The 24,612-nt window shown below is 38.7% G+C and overlaps 1 protein-coding gene across 3 annotated transcripts; it reads right to left on the bottom strand.

Moving 5' to 3' along the window:
* Positions 1-838: 838 nt before the first annotated feature.
* Positions 839-22,829, bottom strand: LOC128687465 (COMM domain-containing protein 10). Of its 3 annotated transcripts, XR_011391872.1 has the most exons (7): positions 22,679-22,829; positions 19,885-19,984; positions 18,871-18,972; positions 13,421-13,576; positions 12,618-12,712; positions 9,253-9,441; positions 2,503-2,641 (listed from the first exon to the last, which is right to left on the bottom strand). XR_011391872.1 is itself a non-coding variant. In XM_070084097.1 (6 exons), exons 1-6 carry the CDS (start codon positions 22,696-22,698, stop codon positions 2,515-2,517), a joined length of 600 nt encoding a protein of 199 aa, XP_069940198.1. In that variant the 5' UTR covers positions 22,699-22,829; the 3' UTR covers positions 839-2,514. The 3 variants fall into 3 exon arrangements, 1 of the variants encoding a protein (XP_069940198.1); XM_070084097.1 differs by lacking the exon at positions 9,253-9,441 and having other exon boundaries at positions 839-2,641; XR_011391873.1 differs by lacking the exon at positions 18,871-18,972.
* Positions 22,830-24,612: the final 1,783 nt, after the last annotated feature.

Here is a 24,612-nt window from a genome sequence, read left to right as displayed (position 1 = left end):
CTGACTTGCAAGTACAACACCCACATATATTACATTCACAAGCAAACACTTTACAGAAATGGGTCATACAGCATCACCCACATTATTATAATTGCTTATTATTCAAGTTATAATTAAATTTGAAAAGAAAAGACTCAGTTTTCTTTTTAGGTCACCCTGCCTCAGTGGGATATGACTGGCATGTTGGAAAAAAAAAATTATTCAGGTTAGGTTAGGTTAGTTTAGGTAAGGTTTGTTAGGAAACAGGAAAAGTGGTTTCCTGACACTGGTCTTAGTCATATGATGATGTGCAACTGGAGCTTTTGGTCATCTGACCGAGGCCTTCCGCTAGCTTACCAGTCCGCCTCTTTAAAAAACAGTCATGGGAAATGGCTAAACCAGTAGGGGTCATACTGCACCTAGGTGAATGGGACATAATCAGGTTCATATCAGAGAGATTGAGGCTATATCCAATTCCTTGGAGGTTACTGGCATCAAGTAACCTCCCTTGAGAGAAGCATCACCCACATGCTAAGGGAATTACAGTCAGTATTACAAGATTAATTGGGCATTTAAGAATACAAGAAAACCTTATTTTTTTGGGTTATCCATTCAGGAAGGAAAAGAGTGCCTTGATGCTAATGAAGGGCTCTTGATCCACATAACTGGAGTTACCCAGTTCATACCTGATTGCTTCTCATATCAGAGGTGCTGTATGACCCCCTACAATTTTAGCATTTCCTCATGAATGTAGTACAGTACAGATAATAATTTTTGTAGAAGTGGATGAACACAATGAAATTCCAATAACTTAACACAGTATTAATTCTTGGTCTATGTGAATATATGATTTATACATAACAAGTCGGCCGTCTCCCACCGAGGCAGGGTGACCCAAAAAAGAAAGAAAATCCCCAAAAAGAAAATACTTTCATCATCATTCAACACTTTCTTTATACATACTAGAGGCAATACATTAGTCTGTGAATAATTCATTTCAAATTATTGTTTTTTAATGGATGCCTCCTGCCAAGGCAGGATGACCCAAAGAAGGAAATGCATTCATTATTATTCATTCAACAGATATCTTTTCAGAAGTCTACTAAATCCACAAGGGTACTACAACATCAGGCAAATAGGAAGCAATCAAGTACGAGCCAAGATGGAAGGGGTAGGTCCGATGTCTTGGATTAAGAGTAGCCTAAAATCAAGGCAGCCTCTTTGAAAGGAAAAAGAGCAATGTAACAAAAGAAGGTGACACTGCCTATAATAGACATGAGTAATATTAAAATATAAATATTGTTATTTTTATGAAATGTATTGTCATAAATGACAAGAAAGAATACTGTATACAGACAGCATGGAAACTAACATACCTCAGGTGTCGTATAACCCCTACAGGTTTAATGTATCATCATGCTTATAATAATTATAATAATAATAATAATAATAATGTACTGTAACTGCACTAACAAATACAAACTAGAACTTAATATACAAAACTGTACATATAATTACTGCACCTGTAGAGAGTATTCTGCTGAAATAGAACCGAGAGTACAATGTTTTTCTGAAGAGAGATGACTAAACTAAAAGGAACTCATTACAGAACTCTTGATTCAAGGAACTGAAGCTCCTTCTCCCCTCCTTTCTCAGATCAAACCTGACTACCTCTCATTCCTCAAGGTGCTCCATGACCTGTACTGGTTCATTCCTAGGTATTACATGACCTGTACTGGTTCATTCCTGGGTATTACATGACCTGTACTGGTTCACTCCTGGGTATTACATGACCTGTACTGGCTCATTCCTGGGTATTACATGACCTGTACTGGTTCATTCCTGGGTATTACATGACCTGTACTGGTTCATTCCTGGGTATTACATGACCTGTACTGGTTCATTCCTGGGTATTACATGACCTGTACTGGTTCATTCCTGGGTATTACATGACCTGTACTGGTTCATTCCTGGGTATTACATGACCTGTACTGGTTCATTCCTGGGTATTACATAACCTGTACTGGTTCATTCCTGGGTATTACATAACCTGTACTGGTTCATTCCTGGGTATTACATAACCTGTACTGGTTCATTCCTGGGTATTACATAACCTGTACTGGTTCATTCCTGGGTATTACATAACCTGTACTGGTTCATTCCCATAAATACAATAATATACTTGTTGAGTTCCCTAACATTTTCCATTACTTTCTCATATTTCTTAGTACAGTACATCAATTTAGGGTCAAGTTGTCGTAAATGTGAGTAGCCGTTTCAACTGTACATCAATTTATTAAGGCTAATGTCAACCAACCCTTGTTTTATGTATATATATGTATAATAATTAATGCCATAGAGGCATTTTCATACATCTATGAAATACTGTAACAAAATTGTAAAAGTATGTGCACAAGCTCTACTTAGAATATTTTTATACACGTTATACTGCAGTGAAAAAAAAATTACAATACTAATCAGTTTTTGTACATACCAAATCATAAAAAAAATCCTTTCTTTTTCCCCTGGTCAATTTTATCTGAGAGCGTCAAGTTGCGACTGTATCTGCTCCAGATGACCGTACAGCTGGTACAGCTGGTCCTGATCAAACTGAATTACAACCTTTTCTGTTGCTTCTGGCTTCCCTGCAGTAGTACCAGAGCTGTGGAAAAAGGTGAAAATTTTAGAAAAATAAAAAAATACATTGACAAAATAATGATTTGTGGGAAAAGCCCATCAGCCAAAGTAAAATTAAATGCGTTCTTCCAATAAAAGTTACGAGATTCCATGACTTCACGTGCAATAAATATGAGAGAATTACCGTATTTCATGGTGAATGAGATGCTCTGATGTTGAGGTTGCCCCTTTTTCCCTCTTTTTCCCAATTCTGACTAGCTAAATTTTGGAAAAAAAGATAAAATGGTACTTCTGCCTCCAAGACACTGGGTAAATTTTAAAGACTTATTTGTTGGAAAAAAAAAATAGTCTTTGATGCCATAAAATACAGTAAATAGTTTATTTTCCATGGCACATAGTATTACAATACCATATTTATTTATTTATTTATTTATTTATTTAAGCATACATACAGAGGTACAAAAAATACAGGTTAGAGCAGCATGCCAAAGCCACTTATATGCATAGCATTATGTACAGGCATGCCTCACTAATACTGTGGGTTAGGTTCCAGACTGCTACCGTAAAGCAAATATCGCCTTAAAGCGAATTACAGCCTTTTTTTTACTTGCCAGTGCATATAAAAGCCTGAAAACATATTTACACTATCATTTATTAAGTGCGCAATAGCCTAAAAAAAAAAGATGCAAAAGTAAAATAAAAGAATCTGAAAATTGACAGACACCATCTTAAGAGCAAGGAAAGCACTGAAAATAATAAACACTAATATAATGTTGAAGGATAAGCTATGGCAGGAAAAGAGGGACTATAAATGTATTAATTCAAGGATTATGTGGAGTAAAATAAATGTTGGATGTGAAAAGTGGGTTATAGTAAGTGTATATGCACCTGGAGAAGAAAGAAGTGTAGAGGAGAGAGAGAGATTTTGGGAAATATTGAGTGAATGCGTGGGGGTTTTTGAACCAAGTGTGAGAGTACTTGTGGTTGGGGATTTCAATGCTAAAGTGGGTAAAAATGTTGTGGAGGGAGTAGTAGGTAAATTTGGGGTGCCAGGGGTAAATGAAAATGGGGAGCCTTTAATTGAGCTATGTGTAGAAAGAGGTTTGGTAATAAGTAATACATATTTTATGAAAAAGAGGATAAATAAATATACAAGGTTTGATATAGCACGTAATAAAAGTAGTTTGTTAGATTATGTATTGGTGGATAAAAGGTTGATGGGTAGGCTCCAGGATGTACACGTTTATAGAGGGGTAACTGATATATCGGATCATTATTTAGTTGTAGCTACAGTTAGAGTAAGAGGTAGATGGGACAAGAGGAAAATGGCAACAAGTAAGAGGGAGGTGAAAGTGTATAAATTAAGGGAGGAGGAAGTTCGGGTGAGATATAAGCAACTATTGGCAGAAAGGTGGGCTGGTGCAAGTATGAGTAGTGGGGGGGTTGAAGAGGGATAGAATAGTTTTAAAAATGCAGTATTAGAATGTGGGGCAGAAGTTTGTGGTTATAAGAGGGTGTGTGCAGGAGGAAAGAGGGGTGATTGGTGGAATGATGAAGTAAATAAAGGGTGTGATAAAAGAGAAAAAAGGTAGCTTATGAGAGGTTTTTACAAAGCAGAAGAGTAGAATATATGGAGAGTAAAAGAAAGGTGAAGAAAGTGGTGAGAGAATGCAAAAGGAGAGCGGATAATAGAGTGGGAGAGGCACTGTCAAGAAATTTTAATGAAAATAGGAAAAAATTCTGGAGTGAGTTAAACAAGTTAAGAAAGCCTAGGGAATGAATGGATTTGTCAGTTAAAAACAGAGTAGGGGAGTTAGTAGATGGGGAGATGGAGATATTGGGTAGATGGCGAGAATATTTTGAGGAACTTTTAAATGTCGACGAAGAATGGGAGGCGGTAATTTCATGCACTAGCCAGGGAGGTATACCATCTTTTAGGAGTGAAGAAGAGCAGGATGTGAGTGTGGGGGAGGTGCGTGAGGCATTACATAGAATGAAAGGGGGTCAAGCAGCTGGAACTGACAGGATCATGTAATAAAGTTGGTAGAATTACCGACAATATGTAAAGTAAAAGGACACAAGTACAACTAATGTGACATTTATTGTGGCAACGTTTCGCTCTCCAGGAGCTTTATCAAGCCATTACAAACAATACGCGGACACAGAGGGTATATAAAGGCTCAGAGTGAGGTGCAATACTAGTGAGGTACTATTTCGATGTTCACTAGTGGTAGTGAGTGGTAGAGCAATTAATTCGTACATGAGTAAAAGGATATAAAAGCTATTACTTGGGTAACATAAAAATAGGTTGGACAAATATAGAGTGGAAAGAGGCAGCTTGTTTCAGTGTTCACTCTCTGTAATGTGCTTTGTGTAGTATAACAGGAGAGACTATGTGATGGCAGGGTTTACTGTTTTCTTATCTTATCTTAATCTTCAGGAGGATTCTTGCTAAGACTTTGGAGATGGTGAAGCTGCCATTGTTTTGTTTAATTGTATTTGAAACAGCGATCAGTGCTGATTCGAGGCACTTTCGTCTGTGGAAATTAGTTTCTTTGATCACTAGTGAACATCGAAATAGTACCTCACTAGTATTGCACCTCACTCTGAGCCTTTATATACCCTCTGTGTCCGCGTATTGTTTGTAATGGCTTGATAAAGCTCCTGGAGAGTGAAACGTTGCCACAATAAATGTCACATTAGTTGCACTTGTGTCCTTTTACTTGACAGGATCATGACATAAATGTTAAAAGCAGGGGGAGCAGAGGCATCGTAAGGGGGGGCTGCCCCGGGTGACACTATTTAGGGGGTGACACCATAGAGCCTCTAAAGAAGGTGACACTAATGCACAAAACAGTGCTGCACTAACATAAGAGAAGAATCCTTCGTTTCTATATAGCCTATACACTGTAATAGGATTACAGAGTACAAATAAGCCTATAAAGGGAAAATCATTGATTTTGATGATGTGATAAAAGATTTTTGCATAACTGAAGGCAAAAGAATGTAAGATCAGATTCACTGAGATGTTACCTGTACTCAAAGGTCAAATCGGAACAAGTGTTTCTCTGATATTACAATGTTTTTCTTTATTTTTCCAAGTTTTTTTTTTTTTGTTTTTGCATTGTCGAAGATGAATAAATGTATGATCTGTTGCCTGTACTCAAAGTGGTATTTGAGTTTATGTTTCCTCAATATTACTACGATTATTTATTTTATCATTAATAAAGTTGAGAAGTATTCTCCTGTTTGGTTTATGGCCCTTAAACATTCTCATTGCTAAACATTAGTCACTGGTCATGCAGTAGTGACATAACTGGAGTTTACCCCCCATCCCCCTACCCTTGAATATCATGGGGGTGACACCAAAGATGCCACCCTGGGTGACACGTGAGATTCCGCCCCGGGTGACACCAACTCTACCAACGCCTCTGAGAGGGAGTGGTTGGTATTTTTGCTTAATAAATGTATGATAAATGATATTGGCAGTTTGGAGGGATATGTTGTGTATCTTTATACGTATATGCTTCTAAACTGTTGTATTCTGAGCACCTCTGCAAAAACAGTGATTATGTGTGAGTGTGGTGAAAGTGTTGAATGATGATGAAAGCATTTTCTTTTTGGGGATTTTCTTTCTTTTTTGGGTCACCCTCCCTCAGTGAGAGACGGCCGACTTGTTGAAAAAAAAAAAAATGTATGAAAGAGGGGAAGGTACCTAGGGATTGGCAGAGAGTCCCTTTATATAAAGGGAAGGGGGACAAAAGAGATTGTAAAAAGTATAGAGGAATAAGTTTACTGAGTATACCAGGAAAAGTGTATAGTAGGGTTATTATTGAAAGAATTAGAAGTAAGACAGAATGTAGGATTGCAGATGAGCAAAGAGGTTTTAGAGTGGGTAGGGGATGTGCAGATCAAGTGTTTACATTGAAGCATATATGAGAACAGTATTTAGATAAAGTTAGGCAATTTTTTATTGCATTTATGGATTTAGAAAAGGCATATGATAGAGTGAACAGGGGAGCAATGTGGCAGATGTTGAAAGTATATGGAATAGGTGGTAAGTTACTAAATGCTGTAAAGAGTTTTTATGAGGATAGTGAGGCTCAGGTTAGGGTGTGTAGAAGAGAGGGAGACTACTTCCTGGTAAAAGTAGGTCTTAGACAGGGATGTGTAATGTCAACATGGATGTTTAATATACAGTGGACCCCCGGTTTATGATATTATTTCATTCCAGAAGTATGTTCAGGTGCCAGTACTGAACGAATTTGTTCCCATAAGGAATATTGTGAATTAGATTAGTCCATTTCAGACCCCCAAACATACACGTACAAACGCACTTACATAAATACACTTACATAATTGGTCGCGTTGGGAGCTGATCGTAAAGCGGGGGTCCACTGTATTTATAGATGTGGTTGTAAAAGAAGTAAATGCTAGGGTGTTCGGGAGAGGGGTGGGATTAAATTACAGGGAATCAAATACAAAATGGGAACTGGCACAGTTACTTTTTGCTGATGATACTGTGCTTATGGGAGATTCTAAAGAAAAATTGCAAAGGTTAGTGGGCGAGTTTGGGAGTGTGTGTAAAGGTAGAAAGTTGAAAGTGAACATAGAAAAGAGTAAGGTGATGAGGGTATCAAATGATTTAGATAAAGAAAAATTGGATATCAAATTAGGGAGGGGGAGTATGGAAGAAGTAAATGTTTTCAGATACAGGTACCATCTGACTTACAACCAAGCTTGGTTCTGACCAACTGGTCATAAGTCGAAATGGACATAAGTCGAACCTTACTACTGAATATCAACATAACATTTTTGTGATGACTATCTTATTGTTTTATTTTGGTATTTCATATTTTACTTTACTTTTTATGCTGTTAGTGCTGTATTTTATACTGTAAGGTTTAGGATAAAGACTGTGTGCAACACAAACAGTTGTTTATTTCCCAGAAATTTGGCATACAAAACATGGTCGTAAGTCGAGTGGTCGTATGTCGAGCAGGTCGTAAGTCAGATGGTAGGTGTATTTGGGAGTTGATGTGTCAGCGGATGAGGTTAATCATAGAACTGATGAAAGAAAAAAGGTGAGTGGGGCGTTTAGGTATATGTGGAGACAAAAAACGTTATCTATGGAGGCAAAGAAGGGAATGTATGAAAGTATAGTAGTACCAACACTCTTATTTGGGTGTGAAGCTTGGGTTGTAAATGCTGCAGCGAGGAGGCAGTTGGAGGCAGTGGAGACGTCCTGTCTAAGGGCAATGTGTGGTGTAAATATTATGCAGAAAATTCAGAGTGTGGAAATTAGGAAAAGGTGTGGAGTTAATAAAAGTATTAGTCAGAGGGCTGAAGAGGGGTTGTTGAGGTGGTTTGGTTATTTAGAGAGAATGGATCAAAGTAGAATGACGTAAAGAGCGTATAAATCTGTAGGGGAAGGAGGCGGGGTGAGTCATCCTCGAAAAGGTTGGAGGGAGGGTGTAAAGGAGGTTTTGTGGGCGAGGGGCTTGGACTTCCAGCAAGTGTGCGTGAGCGTGTTAGATAGGAGTGAATGGAGACGAATGGTATTTGGGACCTGACGAGCTGTTGGAGTGCGAGCAGGGTAATAATTAGTGAAGGGATTCAGGGAAACCGGTTATTTTTACATAGCCAGACTTGAGTCCTGGAATTGGGAAGTACAGTGGACCCCCGCTTAACGATCACCTCCAAATGCGACCAATTATGTAAGTGTATTTATGTAAGTGCGTTTGTACGTGTATGTTTGGGGGTCTGAAATGGACTAATCTACTTCACAATATTCCTTATGGGAAACAATTCGGTCAGTACTGGCACCTGAACATACTACTGGAATGAAAAAAGTTCGTTAACCGGGGGTCCACTGTACAATGCCTGCACTTTAAAGGAGGAGTTTGGGATATTGGCAGTTTGGAGGAATATGTTGTGTATCTTTATATGTATATGCTTCTAAACTATTGTATTCTGAGCACCTCTGCAAAAACAGTGAGTGAGGTGAAAGTGTTGAATGATGATGAAAGTATTTTCTTTTTGGGGATTTCCTTTCTTTTTGGGTCACCTTGCCTTGATGGGAGATGGCCGACTTGTTTAAAAAAAAAAGAAAAGAAAAAATAACTGAAAAGCGATGTATTAATGACGCACTCTAGAGCAAGCGCTGTATTAACAAGGTATGCTTGTATACTGTTTTATTATACATGGAAAAGCCCATAATACAGCATAATGCAATGCAGTTCAGGCAGAATTTGGACAGTACAGATCATAGGTAAAGGCATACTAATCCCTTGATGACTTTGGCTTCACTTCAGCCAAAGTGTGTGGTGTAGCCAACTCCTTACTTTCCTCCAAATTAAACATGATTTTATCAGCCTCTTATGCATAGATCATACAAAATAAATGTTACACAAGCAATTCTGATATGCAATGGAAAGTTTGAAAAAGAAATCTGTGTTGTGACAATATTGCTGGGTATCCATGCCAGAGTCAACAGGAGGTAGGGGTGAATCCCTCCCTCAATCTCTTGCTGATTTTGGCTTTGCTTCCATCGTAGCATGTGGAGTATAAGAATCTAAACATGACAAATGTTTGCCCCTCATGCATAGATCATAAAAAATAAAAAGTTGTACATACAATTCAGATACAGTGGATCCTCAGTTATAGGCTGTCCTGGATATCGGCCAACTCAGTTACTGCCCGTTGTTTTTGGCCGAAATTTTATTCCGGTTATCGGCCGTTATTTCGCTAATCAGCCGTATTGGACGGGTCCACCCGCCCGCCCGCAAGCCACTCGCGCATTCATGAGTCAGTGTGGCTGTGTCTCTGGGCGAGTGAGGAAACTTCTGCTCATTCATCCAAACATTTCGCTATAATTCATTTTTTTGTGGTTTTTGATTGAGTGCAACTGTGAAATAAGCAACCATAGGCCCAAAGAAAGTTCCTAGTAAAGTTCCTTTGGTAAAAAAAGTGAGAAAAGCATTGGAATTTAAGAAAGAAGTTACTGAAAAATATAAGAGTGGTGTGCAGGTGCTGGAACTTGCTAGGATGTATGGGAAATCCAAATCAACAATCACTTTCATCCTGGCAAAGAAAGTAGAAATCAAGGAAGCTAATGTTGGGAAAGGAGTAAATGTTCTAATTAAACAAAAGTCACCAATAATGGAAGATATAGAGAAGTTATTGTTCTTGTGGATCACCGAAAAACAATTAGCGGGAGATAGTGTTGTGGAGTCAATCATTTGTGAAAAGGCAAGGCAGTTGCATGCGGATCTCGTAAAGAAAATGCCTGGAACAAGTGCTGCTGTTAGTGAATTTAAGGCCAGCAAAGGCTGCTTTGAGAGATTTAGGAAGCATAGCAGCATACAGTGTTGTAAGGCATGGTGAGGCTGCAAATTCTGACAAATGTGTGGCTGAAAAATTTGTGCATGAATTCAAGAAGCTAAAGGATTCCTCCCCCAACAATGTTCAACTGTGACAAAACAGGCCTCTTTTGGAAGAAAATACCAAAGAGGACCTACATCATGCAGGAGGAAAAGGCACTGCCAGGACACAAGCCTATGAATGACAGGCTCACTCTCTTGTTCTGTGGTAACGCTAGTGGCGATTTCAAAGTGAAGCCTTTACTGGTGTATCACCCTGAAAATCCCATAATGTTCAAGAAAAACAATATTGTCAAGAGTAAATTGTGTGTGATGTGGGTCACGAGGCAAATTTTCAAAGAGTGGGTCCATGATGTGTATGGCCCAAGTGTGAAAAATACCTCCTGGAAAATAAATTACCACTCAAGTGCCTCTTGGTACTGGACAATGCTCCTGCTCATCCTCCAGACTTGGAAAATCAATTGTTTAGTGAATTCAGTTTTATAATGGTGAAGTTCTTGCCTCCTAACACCACTCCTCTCATCCAGACCATGGACTAGCAGGTCATTTCTAACTTCAAAAAACTCTACACGACAGCAGTGTTTCAAAGGTGCTTTGAAGTGACCTCGGACGCTGACTTGACCCTCAGAGTTCTGGAGGAATCACTTCAATATTCTCCACTGCATAAGCCTTATAGGTAAGGCTTGGCAGGGAGTGACTTCCAAGACTTAGAACTCGACAAGGATTTTGAAGGGTTTGGGGCTGACCCTGAGGACCCTACTCCTGTTGTGGAATGTATTGTGTCTTTGGGGAAGTCCAAGGGGTTGAAAGTTAGTAGTGAGGATGTGGAAGAGTTGGTGGAGGACCACAGGGAAGAGTTAATCACTGAAGAGCTGCAAGACCTTCATCTGGAACAGCAACAGACCACAGCTGAAGAAATTGCCTCAGAGGAGGAGGAAGAGAGAGGGGAGAATGTGCCTTCTTCAGTGATTAAGGACATTTGTACAAGGTGAAATGAGGTGCAAACTTTTGTGGAGAAATATCACCCGGACCTAACTGAAACAAGCCATATCTGCAACATGTTCAGTGTCAAAACCTTGTCCCACTTCAGGGAAATCTTTAAGAGATGCCAGAAACAGACCTCTCTGGACAGTTTTTTTGTGTGACAGGTGTGCAGTGACTCTCAAGCTGGTTCTAGTGGCAGTAAAAGACAAAGAAGGGATGTAATCCCAGAGAGGGTTTTGATACCTGAAATCCTTGTAATGGGGGATTCCCCTTCCAAACAATAATCAGTCGTCCCTCTCTCCTCCTCCCTGTCTGTCTTCCATTAGCCAACAAGAGTCTTCAATAAAGGTATGTAATAGTGATTTAAAGGCCCATTTATTTATTTTATTTAGCTCTCATTGTTTTGTGTATGTAAAACTATAATAATCTTTAAAAAATGTATTTTTTGTTAATATTTTTGGGTGTCTGGAACGGATTAATTGTAATTACATTAATTCTTATGGGAAATATTATTTCAGTTTTAGGCCGAGCTTCTGGAATGGATTACAGCCGATAACCGAGCATCCACTGTGTATATTAAAGAATTTAGATATAGAAATGTGCAATCTGTCAATACTTCTGGGAGCCAAAGCTAGAGTTGGCAGCTCTATCTGTTCCAGATGCAGTCTCCCATAGATTTTATTATAATATTAATTATTTTTTTGGTAACTACTTTCACAAGTATTCATCTTGCCACATGAGCTGAGAAATTTAAAACTTCTGTAAGGGCTTGCTAAACTAGTGAAACTTAAAAATGTCTCTCCTTACCTCTCCCCCCCCCCAAAAAAAAAAAAAAAATAAAAATGAGAGTTTCAATATTTCTCATTTTTCCTTTATTTATTTTCTTTTAAAATTCTCTATGGTCCCATAAGGAAAATACTCGATTTAAAAAAAAAAAAGGAATTTGAATACTGCATCTCCTACAAGCTAGCAGACAGGATAGCTGACAGGCAGAAGTAAATTGGCACCTACACAATCCGAAATTTCTCTAAGAATGATATATCAGTGTTTAAAGGAAACCAGATCAAGCATTCACAAAACATTGTACATAAACCAGTATTTAAATTTCATATTTTCTTCAATAAAATTTGAATTTGGCATCTCCACAGCCTAATATCAATAAAAAAAAATGATCTAATTATAATGTACTAGTGTTTAGGGTTTGAAGCTAACCAGAAGAGGCATTTTTCAGTTACTGCATGAAAACCAATATTTAATAAATTTGTTAAAGTAAAATTTACACAAACTCAGATCACTGTAAACCTTCCTTGGAGTAAAATCGACTATCACTGAAAGTCTGAAGCCAATCAGAAGAGGCAGTCACTAGTTATTGCTTGGAATCCTAAAAGTTTAAGTTTATGAACTATGGAAACTAGCTAATTTGCATCTATGTATAACTTACCATTAAACTACCTTCAAGAACCACAAAAGAATAGAGAGAAATGGTATAAAATAACAACACAATGGAAATGGACACAATGCAGCATAATGCGATGTTGCACTTAGTGCCTTATTTTTCCAAGTGCAAAAGAATATTGATATTTATACCGATTGTGAGATGCCAACCAAAAACCAGCAAGGCATTATTACACTTACACGAGATTCAGCTGCAGGTGGGCTATGGGGTGTGACTGCCGAGCCAGGCACGATGAAGCTGTTTCCAAGTGCAACTCCCAGGCGATATCTTCCAGCTGTTGAACATGTTTTTCTTTAATGAATTTGACCAGGGCTTAAAAATATTTCATTAATATTACCTACCTGTAAGCAGTATTAATAATACTAATAAAATGGGGCAATAATGTACAGACTTCCATGCAACTCCAGTAGTTTGCCAGATTACAAAACCATCCATGATCTGCTGTACCAAAAATATTGGTCAGTAGTACACAGGTGATGCAATCTAGTCACCTGGGAGTGTCTTGTGCCTCACCCTGTGTTGATCAAGCTATAAACACAGGGTGAAGGCGCTAAGAAGAATAAGCATGAATATGGTGGTGTTCAGAAAAAATACAGTATTTGATATGTGTATCACATATACTTACAGTGCATGTGTGAAATAAACTGCCTGTGAGTACAGTGTGGATAAATCAACCACTCATACAACTAGAAACTATGAGGTGTGGGCTGAGGAACACATGAGCCTAGGGTCCCATCAGCTATAAGTTTTTCCATGCTCTTATAAATTTGAAGAAGTGGATTTTTTAATAAAGGTTTCCCCTTTTCCATGGTGTCTTATCATATAAAGTATTGTGTGTAATTAGAAAAATATTTTCATGAAGTCTGCATGCAAGTAAAAATATAATCTAGAGCCAAAGAAATCTATCTCACCTTAATGCTGAACCCATACACTGTCTTTTTACTGAACTTATTTCCACAGATGTTGGACTGCAATAACACACCTGCTTTTCTGAAAGGGTCTGCTGCCGAAGCTTATCAACAATGGTCTTTGCGTTTGTCATCCAGCTTTCTGTGAAGATTTCCACTCTGTCCTGGGTAATGCCAGCAGCTAAAAGATGTTCCCCCAAGACAGCTGGACGTACCATACCTTGTGCAGCCTGAGGGTACAAAAATATATCACGTATTGCCAGTTATAGGTAGTAGGTTGGTAGACAGCAACCACCCAGGGAAGTACTACCGTCCTGCCAGATGACTGTGAAACAAAAACCTGTAACTGTTTTGCATGATGGTAGGATTGCTGGTTTCTTTTTCTGTCTCATAAACACGCTAAGATAACAGGGATATCTTGCTACTCCTACTTACACTTTGGTCACACTTCACAGACACGCACATGCATATATATATATACATACATCTAGGTTTTTCTCCTTTTTCTAAATAGCTCTTGTTCTTTTTTATTTCTTCTATTGTCCATGGGGAAGTGGAAAAGAATCTTTCCTCCGTAAGCCATGCGTGTCGTATGAGGCGACTAAAATGCCGGGAGCAATGGGCTAGTAACCCCTTCTCCTGTATACAATTACTAAAAAAGAGAAGAAGAAAAACTTTATAAAACTGGGTTGCTTAAATGTGCGTGGATGTAGTGCGGATGACAAGAAACAGATGATTGCTGATGTTATGAATGAAAAGAAGTTGGATGTCCTGGCCCTAAGCGAAACAAAGCTGAAGGGGGTAGGAGAGTTTCAGTGGGGGGAAATAAATGGGATTAAATCTGGAGTATCTGAGAGAGTTAGAGCAAAGGAAGGGGTAGTAGTAATGTTAAATGATCAGTTATGGAAGGAGAAAAGAGAATATGAATGTGTAAATTCAAGAATTATGTGGATTAAAGTAAAGGTTGGATGCGAGAAGTGGGTCATAATAAGCGTGTATGCACCTGGAGAAGAGAGGAATGCAGAGGAGAGAGAGAGATTTTGGGAGATGTTAAGTGAATGTATAGGAGCCTTTGAACCAAGTGAGAGAGTAATTGTGGTAGGGGACTTGAATGCTAAAGTAGGAGAAACTTTTATAGAGGGTGTGGTAGGTAAGTTTGGGGTGCCAGGTGTAAATGATAATGGGAGCCCTTTGATTGAACTTTGTATAGAAAGGGGTTTAGTTATAGGTAATACATATTTTAAGAAAAAGAGGATAAATAAGTATACACGATATGATGTAGGGCGAAATGACAGTAGTTTGTTGGATTATGTATTGGTAGATAAAAGACTGTTGAGTAGACTTCAGGATGTACATGTTTATAGAGGGGCCACAGATATATCAGATCACTTTCTAGTTGTAGCTACACTGAGAGTAAAAGGTAGATGGGATACAAGGAGAATAGAAGCATCAGGGAAGAGAGAGGTGAAGGTTTATAAACTAAAAGAGGAGGCAGTTAGGGTAAGATATAAACAGCTATTGGAGGATAGATGGGCTAATGAGAGCATAGGCAATGGGGTCGAAGAGGTATGGGGTAGGTTTAAAAATGTAGTGTTAGAGTGTTCAGCAGAAGTTTGTGGTTACAGGAAAGTGGGTGCAGGAGGGAAGAGGAGCGATTGGTGGAATGATGATGTGAATACAGGAAAGAGTAAGGTTATGAGGATAACAAAAAGATTAGGTGATGAAAGATTGAATATCAGATTGGAGGGAGAGAGTATGGAGGAGGTGAACGTATTCAGATATTTGGGAGTGGACGTGTCAGCGGATGGGTCTATGAAAGATGAGGTGAATCATAGAATTGATGAGGGAAAAAGAGTGAGTGGTGCACTTAGGAGTCTGTGGAGACAAAGAACTTTGTCCTTGGAGGCAAAGAGGGGAATGTATGAGAGTATAGTTTTACCAACGCTCTTATATGGGTGTGAAGCGTGGGTGATGAATGTTGCAGCGAGGAGAAGGCTGGAGGCAGTGGAGATGTCATGTCTGAGGGCAATGTGTGGTGTGAATATAATGCAGAGAATTCGTAGTTTGGAAGTTAGGAGGAGGTGCGGGATTACCAAAACTGTTGTCCAGAGGGCTGAGGAAGGGTTGTTGAGGTGGTTCGGACATGTAGAGAGAATGGAGCGAAACAGAATGACTTCAAGAGTGTATCAGTCTGTAGTGGAAGGAAGGCGGGGTAGGGGTCGGCCTAGGAAGGGTTGGAGGGAGGGGGTCAAGGAGGTTTTGTGTGCGAGGGGCTTGGACTTCCAGCAGGCATGCGTGAGCGTGTTTGATAGGAGTGAATGGAGACAAATGGTTTTTAATACTTGACGTGCTGTTGGAGTGTGAGCAAAGTAACATTTATGAAGGGATTCAGGGAAACCGGCAGGCCGGACTTGAGTCCTGGAGATGGGAAGTACAGTGCCTGCACTCTGAAGGAGGGGTGTTAATGTTGCAGTTTAAAAACTGTAGTGTAAAGCACCCTTCTGGCAAGACAGTGATGGAGTGAATGATGGTGAAAGTTTTTCTTTTTCGGGCCACCCTGCCTTGGTGGGAATCGGCCAGTGTGATAATAAAAAAATAAAAAAAATTGCCAAGTGATAATTGAAAGGGACATGATAAAAAATGAACACGTAGTAGTTTTAGAATAGGGATTTCTATGGTAAAATGACTCGCTTTAAGATTTTATGACTGAATCTATATGCTTTATTTTTAATACAATACATATTTATGTTTTATAGATAGTAGGTTGGTAGACAGCAACAACCCAGGGAGGTACTACTGTTCTGACAAGCGAGTGTAAAATGAAAGCCTGTAATTATTTTACATGATGGGATTGCTGGTGTCCTTTGTCTGTCTCATAAACATGAAAGATTTCAGGTACGTCTTGCTACTTCTAATTACACTTAGATCACACTACACATACATGTACAAGCATATATATATACACCCCTCTGGGTTTTCTTCTATTTTCTTTCAGGTTCTTGTTCTTGTTTATTTCCTCTTACCTCCATGGGGAAGTGGAACAGAATTCTTCCTCCGTAAGCCATGCGTGTTGTAAGAGGCGACTAAAATGCCGGGAGCAAAGGGCTAGTAACCCCTTCTCTTGTATAAATTACTAAATTAAAAGAGAGAAACTTTTGTTTCTCTTTTTGGGCCACCCTGCCTTGGTGGGATACGGCCGGTTTGTTGAAAATATTTATGTTTAAGGTAGGTAGTAAGTTGGTAGACAGCAACCACCCAGGGAGGTACTACTGTCCTACCAAATGAGTGTGAAATGGAAACCTGTCATTATTTTACATGATGGTAGGATTGCTGGGTCTTCTTCTTTCTGTCACAAACACACATGATAACAAGTAAATCTTGCTACTTTAGTATACACTTAGTACCCACATATGTATACACACCCATCTGTGTTTTCTTCTATTTTCGCAATAGTTTTTATTTTTATTTATTACCTTTCATCTCCATGGGGAAGTGGAAAAAATCCTTTTCCCGTAAGACGTGCATGTCGTAAGCGGCGACTAAAATGTTGGGAGCAAGAGGCTAGTAACTCCTTCTCATGTATAAATTACTAAATGTATAAAAAAAGCTTTATAAAGTTCTTTTTCGGGTCACCCTTCCTTGGTGGGAGATGGGCGATGTGTTAAAAAAATTATGTTTAAATTCAGCAACCTATGTCATTCCATTTGTTCAGTTTTATTACAAAACACTGCAGGGTTTGACAGCTATTTTCATTTTTTACATTGCGTAACATTTTCACGTTATCTTCATACATATCGACATAAATGCAACCAATCACAAACAAGCAATTAACCCTTTCAGGGTTTCTGACGTACTAGTATGGCTTACGCACCAGGGTTTTTGACGTACTAGTACGCCTAAATTCTAGCGCCCTCAAATCTAGTGAGAGAAAGCTGGTAGGCCTACATATGAAAGAATGAGTCTATGTGGTCAGCGTGCGCAGTATAAAAAAGAATCCTGCAGCACACAGTGCATAATGAGAAAAAAAAAACTCTGACAGTGTTTTTGGTTTAAAACAGCGACTTTGCACTGTATTTTTGTATGGTATTTATGATGGTATTCTAGTTTTCCTGGTCTCATTTTATAGAATGGAAGACATATTACAGAAATTGAGACAATTTTGATTGGTTTTACAATGAAAAGTACCTTGAAATTGAGCTCAAAGTAGCAGAAATCTTTGATTTTTGCCAAAGTTCAAAAGTAAACAAATCATACGTCCAATACACGTCAACTGGTGAGTCTAATATTCTTTCACAAGTGCGCTGATATTATTTATACCATTTCTACATTAATGCAGTAGTCTGCATAACAGTAAATCTTCTATTTTTAGTGAGAATAAAAATTCAAAGTGGAAAGCAAAAGAATGTAAGAGGGGCCTGGGGATGTGACTAATGAACAGAGGAAATGTTATTTTAGTGCCAGGAATGTCTTTCTTGTTTATTTTGGACCCTATTTGGAAATTGGCATCTTTTGAAATTTGTGTGAAATTGGCAAAATTGCTAAATTCTGACCACTTTATTGGATAGTTGAAATCGGTAAATGGGTGGTTTCTTGTACTCATTCGATAGAAAAAATGGAGTTCTAGTGAAATAGTTATGATTTTTGTCGACTAGTACACTGGAATTGGCCGAAAATAGGGCTCAAAGTGGGCAAAATCGCTGATGCGTAAACACTGTCGAGACCGCTAACTTTGTGAGAGCATAATTCCGTAAGTTTTCCATCAAATTTCATACTTTTGGTGTCATTATGATCGGGAAAAGATTCTCCATCTTTTCATAAGAAAAATAATTTTTTTTTTAAAATCTGTCGACCCTGAGAATAAGTCTGGGAGAGGGCCTGTAGACTCTGAAAGGGTTAAAAAGGCAAAGTGGCTTTTTGTTTTAAATATACAAAAGTACAATGTTGTTTGTTATTTCAAGACATTTATATAAAGAGCATTACTAAATTTGGATATTTAGAGAGGATGGAGAAAATTAGGATGACTAGGAAGGTGTATAAATCTGGAGTGGAGAGAGGGGGGGGTAAGGGTCATCCTAGGAAAGGCTGGAGGGAGGAGGTAAAGGAGATTTTTGAGTGCTAGGAGCTTGGACATCCATCAGGATTGTGCGAGCGTGTTAGACAGGAGCGAGTGGAGGCAAGTGGTTGTTATGATTTGACGTGCTGTTGGAGTGTGAGCAGGGTAACATTTATGAATACATTCAGGTGAAACTGGAGAGGGAGACAGGATGGTCACAGTTATTGTAGTAAAGTCGAGTTAGTTAGAAATCAGACTGGCCAATTTCAGGACATTGAAGATATTGTCTGAAACTAATAGTTATTATTTTCATGGGAGAGCCCTATGGATCATACAGCACCCGGAGATATACAGTAGTTCCATTTTCCCTCTCCATCCTTCCTTGAAAGGGGTCTGAAATGAGGTCTGTATATGCAGTTACCCTGACATGTGCACAATTTACTATGGCTTTAGCCATAAAAATATATCTACCTGCTGAATAATATGCAGTACAGTGTGGACGAGTTGTCTTGTTTGCTCCATAGTGTGGCCCAATGAAGAACTTAATTTCTCCTCTTCTTCCTCAGTAAAGACCTGTGTGTATGCAACCTAATTAGTTCTTTTCTTTAAGATATTTATATTCTAGTGTTTATTTATTTATTCCCTCATAATAAATATCCACATAAAAAATTATCAACAAAATTTTTGTTGGAAAGAACTAGGTAAACATCAAAGTTCGAGGAACCAGATGCATAACTCAACAAATTTTTACCAATCATATTTATTATATACAAATGAAAGTTAATAAAGGATACTCTTCTGGCAAAATGAAAAGTGAGGCATATCCTTCAAGTGGAGAGAAGATATTAAATAGGAAAACATCAATCCTCAGCACAGTCAATTTTCTACATGCTGCAGCTGATAATCTCATATTTTAGTAATAGATTTTAATAATAAAACATCAATAGTCTGAAAATTAAAAATACCTGGCATAGCACATCATTTTACATTCTAATTTATTTCTGAAGAATTCCTGGTGAACTGTCTGAGATCAAACCTCATAATTTTAAAAAATCTTAGTCAGTTTACACTGTAGTGACAAACTCTCACACAGTACTGTGGAAGTAGGTGTTCACTTCAATTTCAATATTCTAATATATTTATAACTTGCTTACATGTATGCCATACTCCTTTTTACAATGGAAAGGAATTGAAGATACTGTTGCAAATATATACGTATAGATAAATTCTTTTGAAGGTATATTCACAGGAAAGTCTTGAACTTGTAGAAGTTATATAGCACCTGAGGAATGAAGGTAATCAAGTTTGATCTGAGGAAGGGAAGGGTGAACTCAGTTCTTCAGATATATATAATTTTTAGTTTAATCAATCAGTTAAACAATCTTGTCTTATAAATCAACAGGCCAAAGGCATTCTTATAGAGCATATATAACAATAATTTAAGATACATTACTGTAATTGTGTATGAATGGAACTTATCCGAACCTGTGAACATCCAGAGCACAGTGCAGCAGAAACACGACCCAATAATCCATTAAGCTTGTTGATGTCTATAGCATTTATGAAAGAGATTCCTTCTTGTAATCTGGAAAAATATAATACACCAATACAATCTTAGACTAAACATATGCTGTTCAAAAGTACTGAAGATTTCCCTATTAAGTTTCTTACACTGTTCTTGTATATTCATTGTTATGAAGACTGCTTTTTCTAGCTTTTATACTAAGTCACCTTATTTTAATACTGTAGTTCTGTACTATGCTACTGTATTGTGCTATATAATCTGCAGTCACTCCTTGGAACCACAAACACTAAAAAACAACCAAAAGTTACTCTTAATTGCTATGAGAGCAATGTGTGCAGGACTAAGATTACTCATTTTGATATCTTTGTAATAATTTTTAGTGTAGTACTTCCTTACGAAAAAAAAACACAGAATGGGTGGGGTTTGAACCTGTGGAGAGTGAGTCGTAAAACTTCAGGCCAGTGCATAAGGTCTGGTTCCTGCTTGTAAGGGACTTTCAGCTGACAGGGATCTAGATTTGAATGCATACTCCTTCAAAAACTCCGCCCCTGGGTTAGAGGGCTCCTTCCTGCTTGAGGTACAGTGACCTCTCAATTTAATGAATTAAAACTGCCTGTCCATAAAAATTCATATAAGGAGATAGTTTTCTTTCATGATTGTAACAATAAAAGACAAATTTGGATTTATTGGACATGGTCCATAAAATCCAAAAAGCAATTTGCTCAGTGGACCACAATAATAAAGGACAATTTAGGATTCAACAGACAAATAACAGATAAACCATACCCCCGGCCGGGATTGAACCCGCGGTCATAGAGTCTCAAAACTCCAGCCCGTCGCGTTAGCCACTAGGCTAACGGGCTGGAGTTTTGAGACTCTATGACCGCGGGTTCAATCCCGGCCGGGGATATGGTTTATTTGCAATCGTGTCATTACGATTTCTTAAGTCAAATAACAGATAGTTATGATTAAATGAATTTTGTCCATTAAGTCCAAAATCAATTTACCCAGTGAATTGTACCAATAACAGATCATTTTGGATTTAACAGGCTATTCATTGTTTCTGAATGTTGTCCAACCACAGATTTTGTCTGTTAAATCTGAATCCCATTAAAATGGAGTTTGTTAAATCAAGATTTTACTTATACTGTACATTCAAATTTGAGCCTTGGGCAGCTGGAAATTATGGAGTTGGATTTTCAAGCACACACTGATAATATGTCCAATTTGGAGATGTGTTTGCATGAAGGTATGCCATTATAAAATTTAAACAAGTTATAGTAACATTAATAACAAAAAAGGCACAATACCGTGACTGGAACGATACACAAATAACCCGCACATAAAAGAGAGAAGCTTACGACGTCGTCGTAAGCTTCTCTCTTTTATGTTATAGTAACATTATCCTTCATTTTGATAGTTACAGCTACAACTTAATGATGGTCATTTAAAGTACAGCACTGTACTGTATAATGTACTGGCTTCAACTAAATATCTAGTGAATATCAATGTACTGACAGAACCTAAACACCAAGTGAATATCACAAATTATGTAGAGATACACAATTTAACATTTTCAGAGACAAATGTAGACTTAACAGAAACATAATGCTTGAAAAGCTCAGTGAAAATATAATTGAGAAATTTCAATTTCTCAACATTTTATTTTCAAAGATTATAATTTTTCGAAGGGTGCAGCATATAAAAAAAAAAATGAGCAAGGAAATGAACATAAAATGTAAGCTGCTGACACTTATTAATTTGTCAGCCAGAGAAAATATGGTCTGATCCAAGGAAGGAGAGGACAGGTTCAATTCCCCAGATCAAGAGCCCATCATCAGCATCAAGTAAGTTTATTTAGGTGCAAGTACACATAAGTACAATTATCATATACAGTGGACCCCCGCATAACGATTACCTCCGAATGCGACCAATTATGTAAGTGTAATTATGTAAGTGCGTTTGTACGTGTATGTTTGGGGGTCTGAAATGGACTAATCTACTTCACAATATTCCTTATGGGAACAAATTCGGTCAGTACTGGCACCTGAACATACTTCTGGAGTGAAAAAATATCGTTAACCGGGGGTCCACTGTAGTAAGAAATGTGTAAATTACCTAGGACAACCCTCAGAAAAACAGAGAAAGTGACTTATTTCCACTGGGGTCCTTGTAATAATTATTTATATTTAAAAGTTAAAAACAGGTAAGTATCTTAACTATGTAAAAGCAGTCACAATAAAAGAAGATATACTAGGGGGGGAGTAAGCTATTAGGGGAGCAGTAAGTTACAGTAGAAATCACTCAAGATTATAACCTTAGAAGTTAAAACAGCAAAGTAACTCAACTGTGTGAAAATCAGTTACAATAAAAGGGGTTCTGAAAGGCTACATAGAAAAAAAAAAGCAGTGCAGTGTTGGCATCACCATGTGGTTAACTGTGTAAGTTTATTCAGGTACAGGTACACATAAATACAGTTATATAAATTATCATACACAGCAGCATATTTGTAGATTACCCCCCCCCCTTCCTCAAGGGAGGTTCCTTGATGCTGGAGAGGGGCTCTTGATCTAGGGAATTAGATCTATGCTCTGGTTCCCTGAAGTGAGTCTGAATACCTCCCATCCCCCCCACACACAGGCACTGTATAATCCTACGGGTTTAGCGCTCCATGATTATAATAATAATGGTTGATTACCTAGGATAACCCCAAAAAAAGTCTGACAAAGTGACTTATTTCCGTGGCTGACTCACTTCTTAGTTATCTGCAGCATGATGACTTAACCACAACCACTATATATGTGGTGGCTAAGACGTCTCTTCTTCTTCTTCTTCTTCTTGGTACGTACAGGTTACTTAGAAGTTTATTCTGGATACGTACAGATTACTTTGGGATTTTGTCTTCTTCCTCCCCTCAAGGAAGGTTCCTTGATGTTGGTGAGGGGCTCTTGATTTAGGAAATTGGATCTGTGCTCCAGTTCCCCGAATTAAGCCTGAATGCCTTCCACATCCCCCCCCCCCAGGCGCTGTATAATCCTCCGGGTTTAGCGCTTCCCCTTGATTATAATAATAATAATGTCTTCTTCCTGATCAGTGGAGTTGCTTATTAGTTTCTTTTCTTCCTTATACCTGCAGTTACTTAGAGGTTTCTTTTATGTCTTCTTCCTTATACCTGCAGTTACTTAGAGGTTTCTTTTATGTCTTCTTCCTTATACCTGCAGTTACTTAGAGGTTTCTTTAAATGTTTCTCACAGCTGGCGCTGTATTAGTCTTCCTATGTATGAGGAGGAAATGCTGCTCAAATTAAGCAATATTAAAAAGTACAATGGTGTTCCCTCGTCAGGAAACACAACACGGAACACACATTCACAATTAATTATGGAAGATTCCCTCGATTATGTTCCAGAGGAGCCAGACGTCCACACTGTTCCAGAGGAGCCAGACGTCTACACTGTTCCAGAGGAGCCAGACGTCCACACTGTTCTAGAGGAGCCAGATGTCCACACTGTTCCAGAGGAGCCAGACGTCCACACTGTTCCAGAGGAGCCAGACGTCTACACTGTTCCAGAGGAGCCAGACGTCCACACTGTTCCAGAGGAGCCAGACGTCTACACTGTTCCAGAGGAGCCAGACGTCCACACTGTTCCAGAGGAGCCAGACGTCCACACTGTTCCAGAGGAGCCAGACGTCCACACTGTTCCAGAGGAGCCAGATGTCCACACTACCACTCAGTCCATGACCAGTTTCTTCCCCTCAGAAGACCATTCATATATGGAATAGAGCTGGTGATAATGGCGCCCCTCTCTCTCTCTATGTACTCAGCGGCAGCAGATGACGAGGACAAGGGTCTCGGGGAGAGAAATTGAGGACAGTTTGAGTGATAGTCAGGTGAGAGGGAGGTATCATCACACTACCAAGCTGAGGTGTGTGCAGGAGGAGTGTCCATGTTTACGCCCCATCAGCTGACCCGGTGTTCGGATCCCTGCCTACTTGACTTTAACTACAACTACACTATAAAATATATATGTATGGTAATATACATATAGGGAAGTACTACCTATAGTGGTAATTGGGGACTTCAGGGGCTAAAAAAAATAGAGGTTTCTTCCCGGAGATGTACGAGTATATGTTGTAGGGGATTGAACATTTTTAAATCTTTATTTGGATGATACGATAGAAAATATGTTTACCTACTGATGCTTACCGTGGTTTAGGAATCTGTATATATGCAGAATTGCAAAGAATGAAAACACTTAGTGTTGAGTTCTTGGCACGTCGCTCGGAATCTAAGATGCAGCAGGCGTCCCCTCTTTGGATCGCCAAACTGAGGCGCTGGTTTCGATGAGCTTGGAACCCAGCTCTCTTAGAAAACTTAAGGCATGCTTTCCCCATCATCCAAGGTGGGGAAAGTTTTTCCAGGGATGTAAGGTGATCCCCCCTCAGGGTGGCTGGAGGGGACATCCAGGGTGCTGGGTAATAAACATGGAGATTCTCAGCTGGGTACTGTGATGTAGCAAAACTCTTGATTTTGTTGACTTTATCGTGTCTTATATGTCAACCATTGGAACTTGAACACTTTGGACCATATTGGTCAACTACCTCTTTGCCACAAATGTACTTATACTCAGTGTGAATATGGGGAGTAAGGGAAAGAGCCACTGTAATAGAAAGGGTCTGCAGGTCTAGGC

The sequence above is a fragment of the Cherax quadricarinatus genome, chromosome 11 (genome assembly GCF_038502225.1).
Source record: "Cherax quadricarinatus isolate ZL_2023a chromosome 11, ASM3850222v1, whole genome shotgun sequence".
Taxonomy (NCBI): domain Eukaryota; kingdom Metazoa; phylum Arthropoda; class Malacostraca; order Decapoda; family Parastacidae; genus Cherax; species Cherax quadricarinatus.
Note: the sequence above shows the minus strand (reverse complement) of the source record. Positions and strands in the feature narration are given on the sequence as shown.

Bases quoted from the DNA above. Each gene is read 5' to 3' on its own strand.
- LOC128687465 (XM_070084097.1), bottom strand. From the start codon at position 22,698: ATGCTGCAGATAACTAAGAA. The intron at 13,577-18,870 runs GTAGATATATTT...TTGTACCCTCAG, and splicing joins TACTGCATATTATTCAGCAG to GCTGCACAAGGTATGGTACG. The intron at 2,642-12,617 runs GTAAGTGTAATA...CTTTTTCCACAG, and splicing joins CACCTGCAGCTGAATCTCGT to CTCTGGTACTACTGCAGGGA.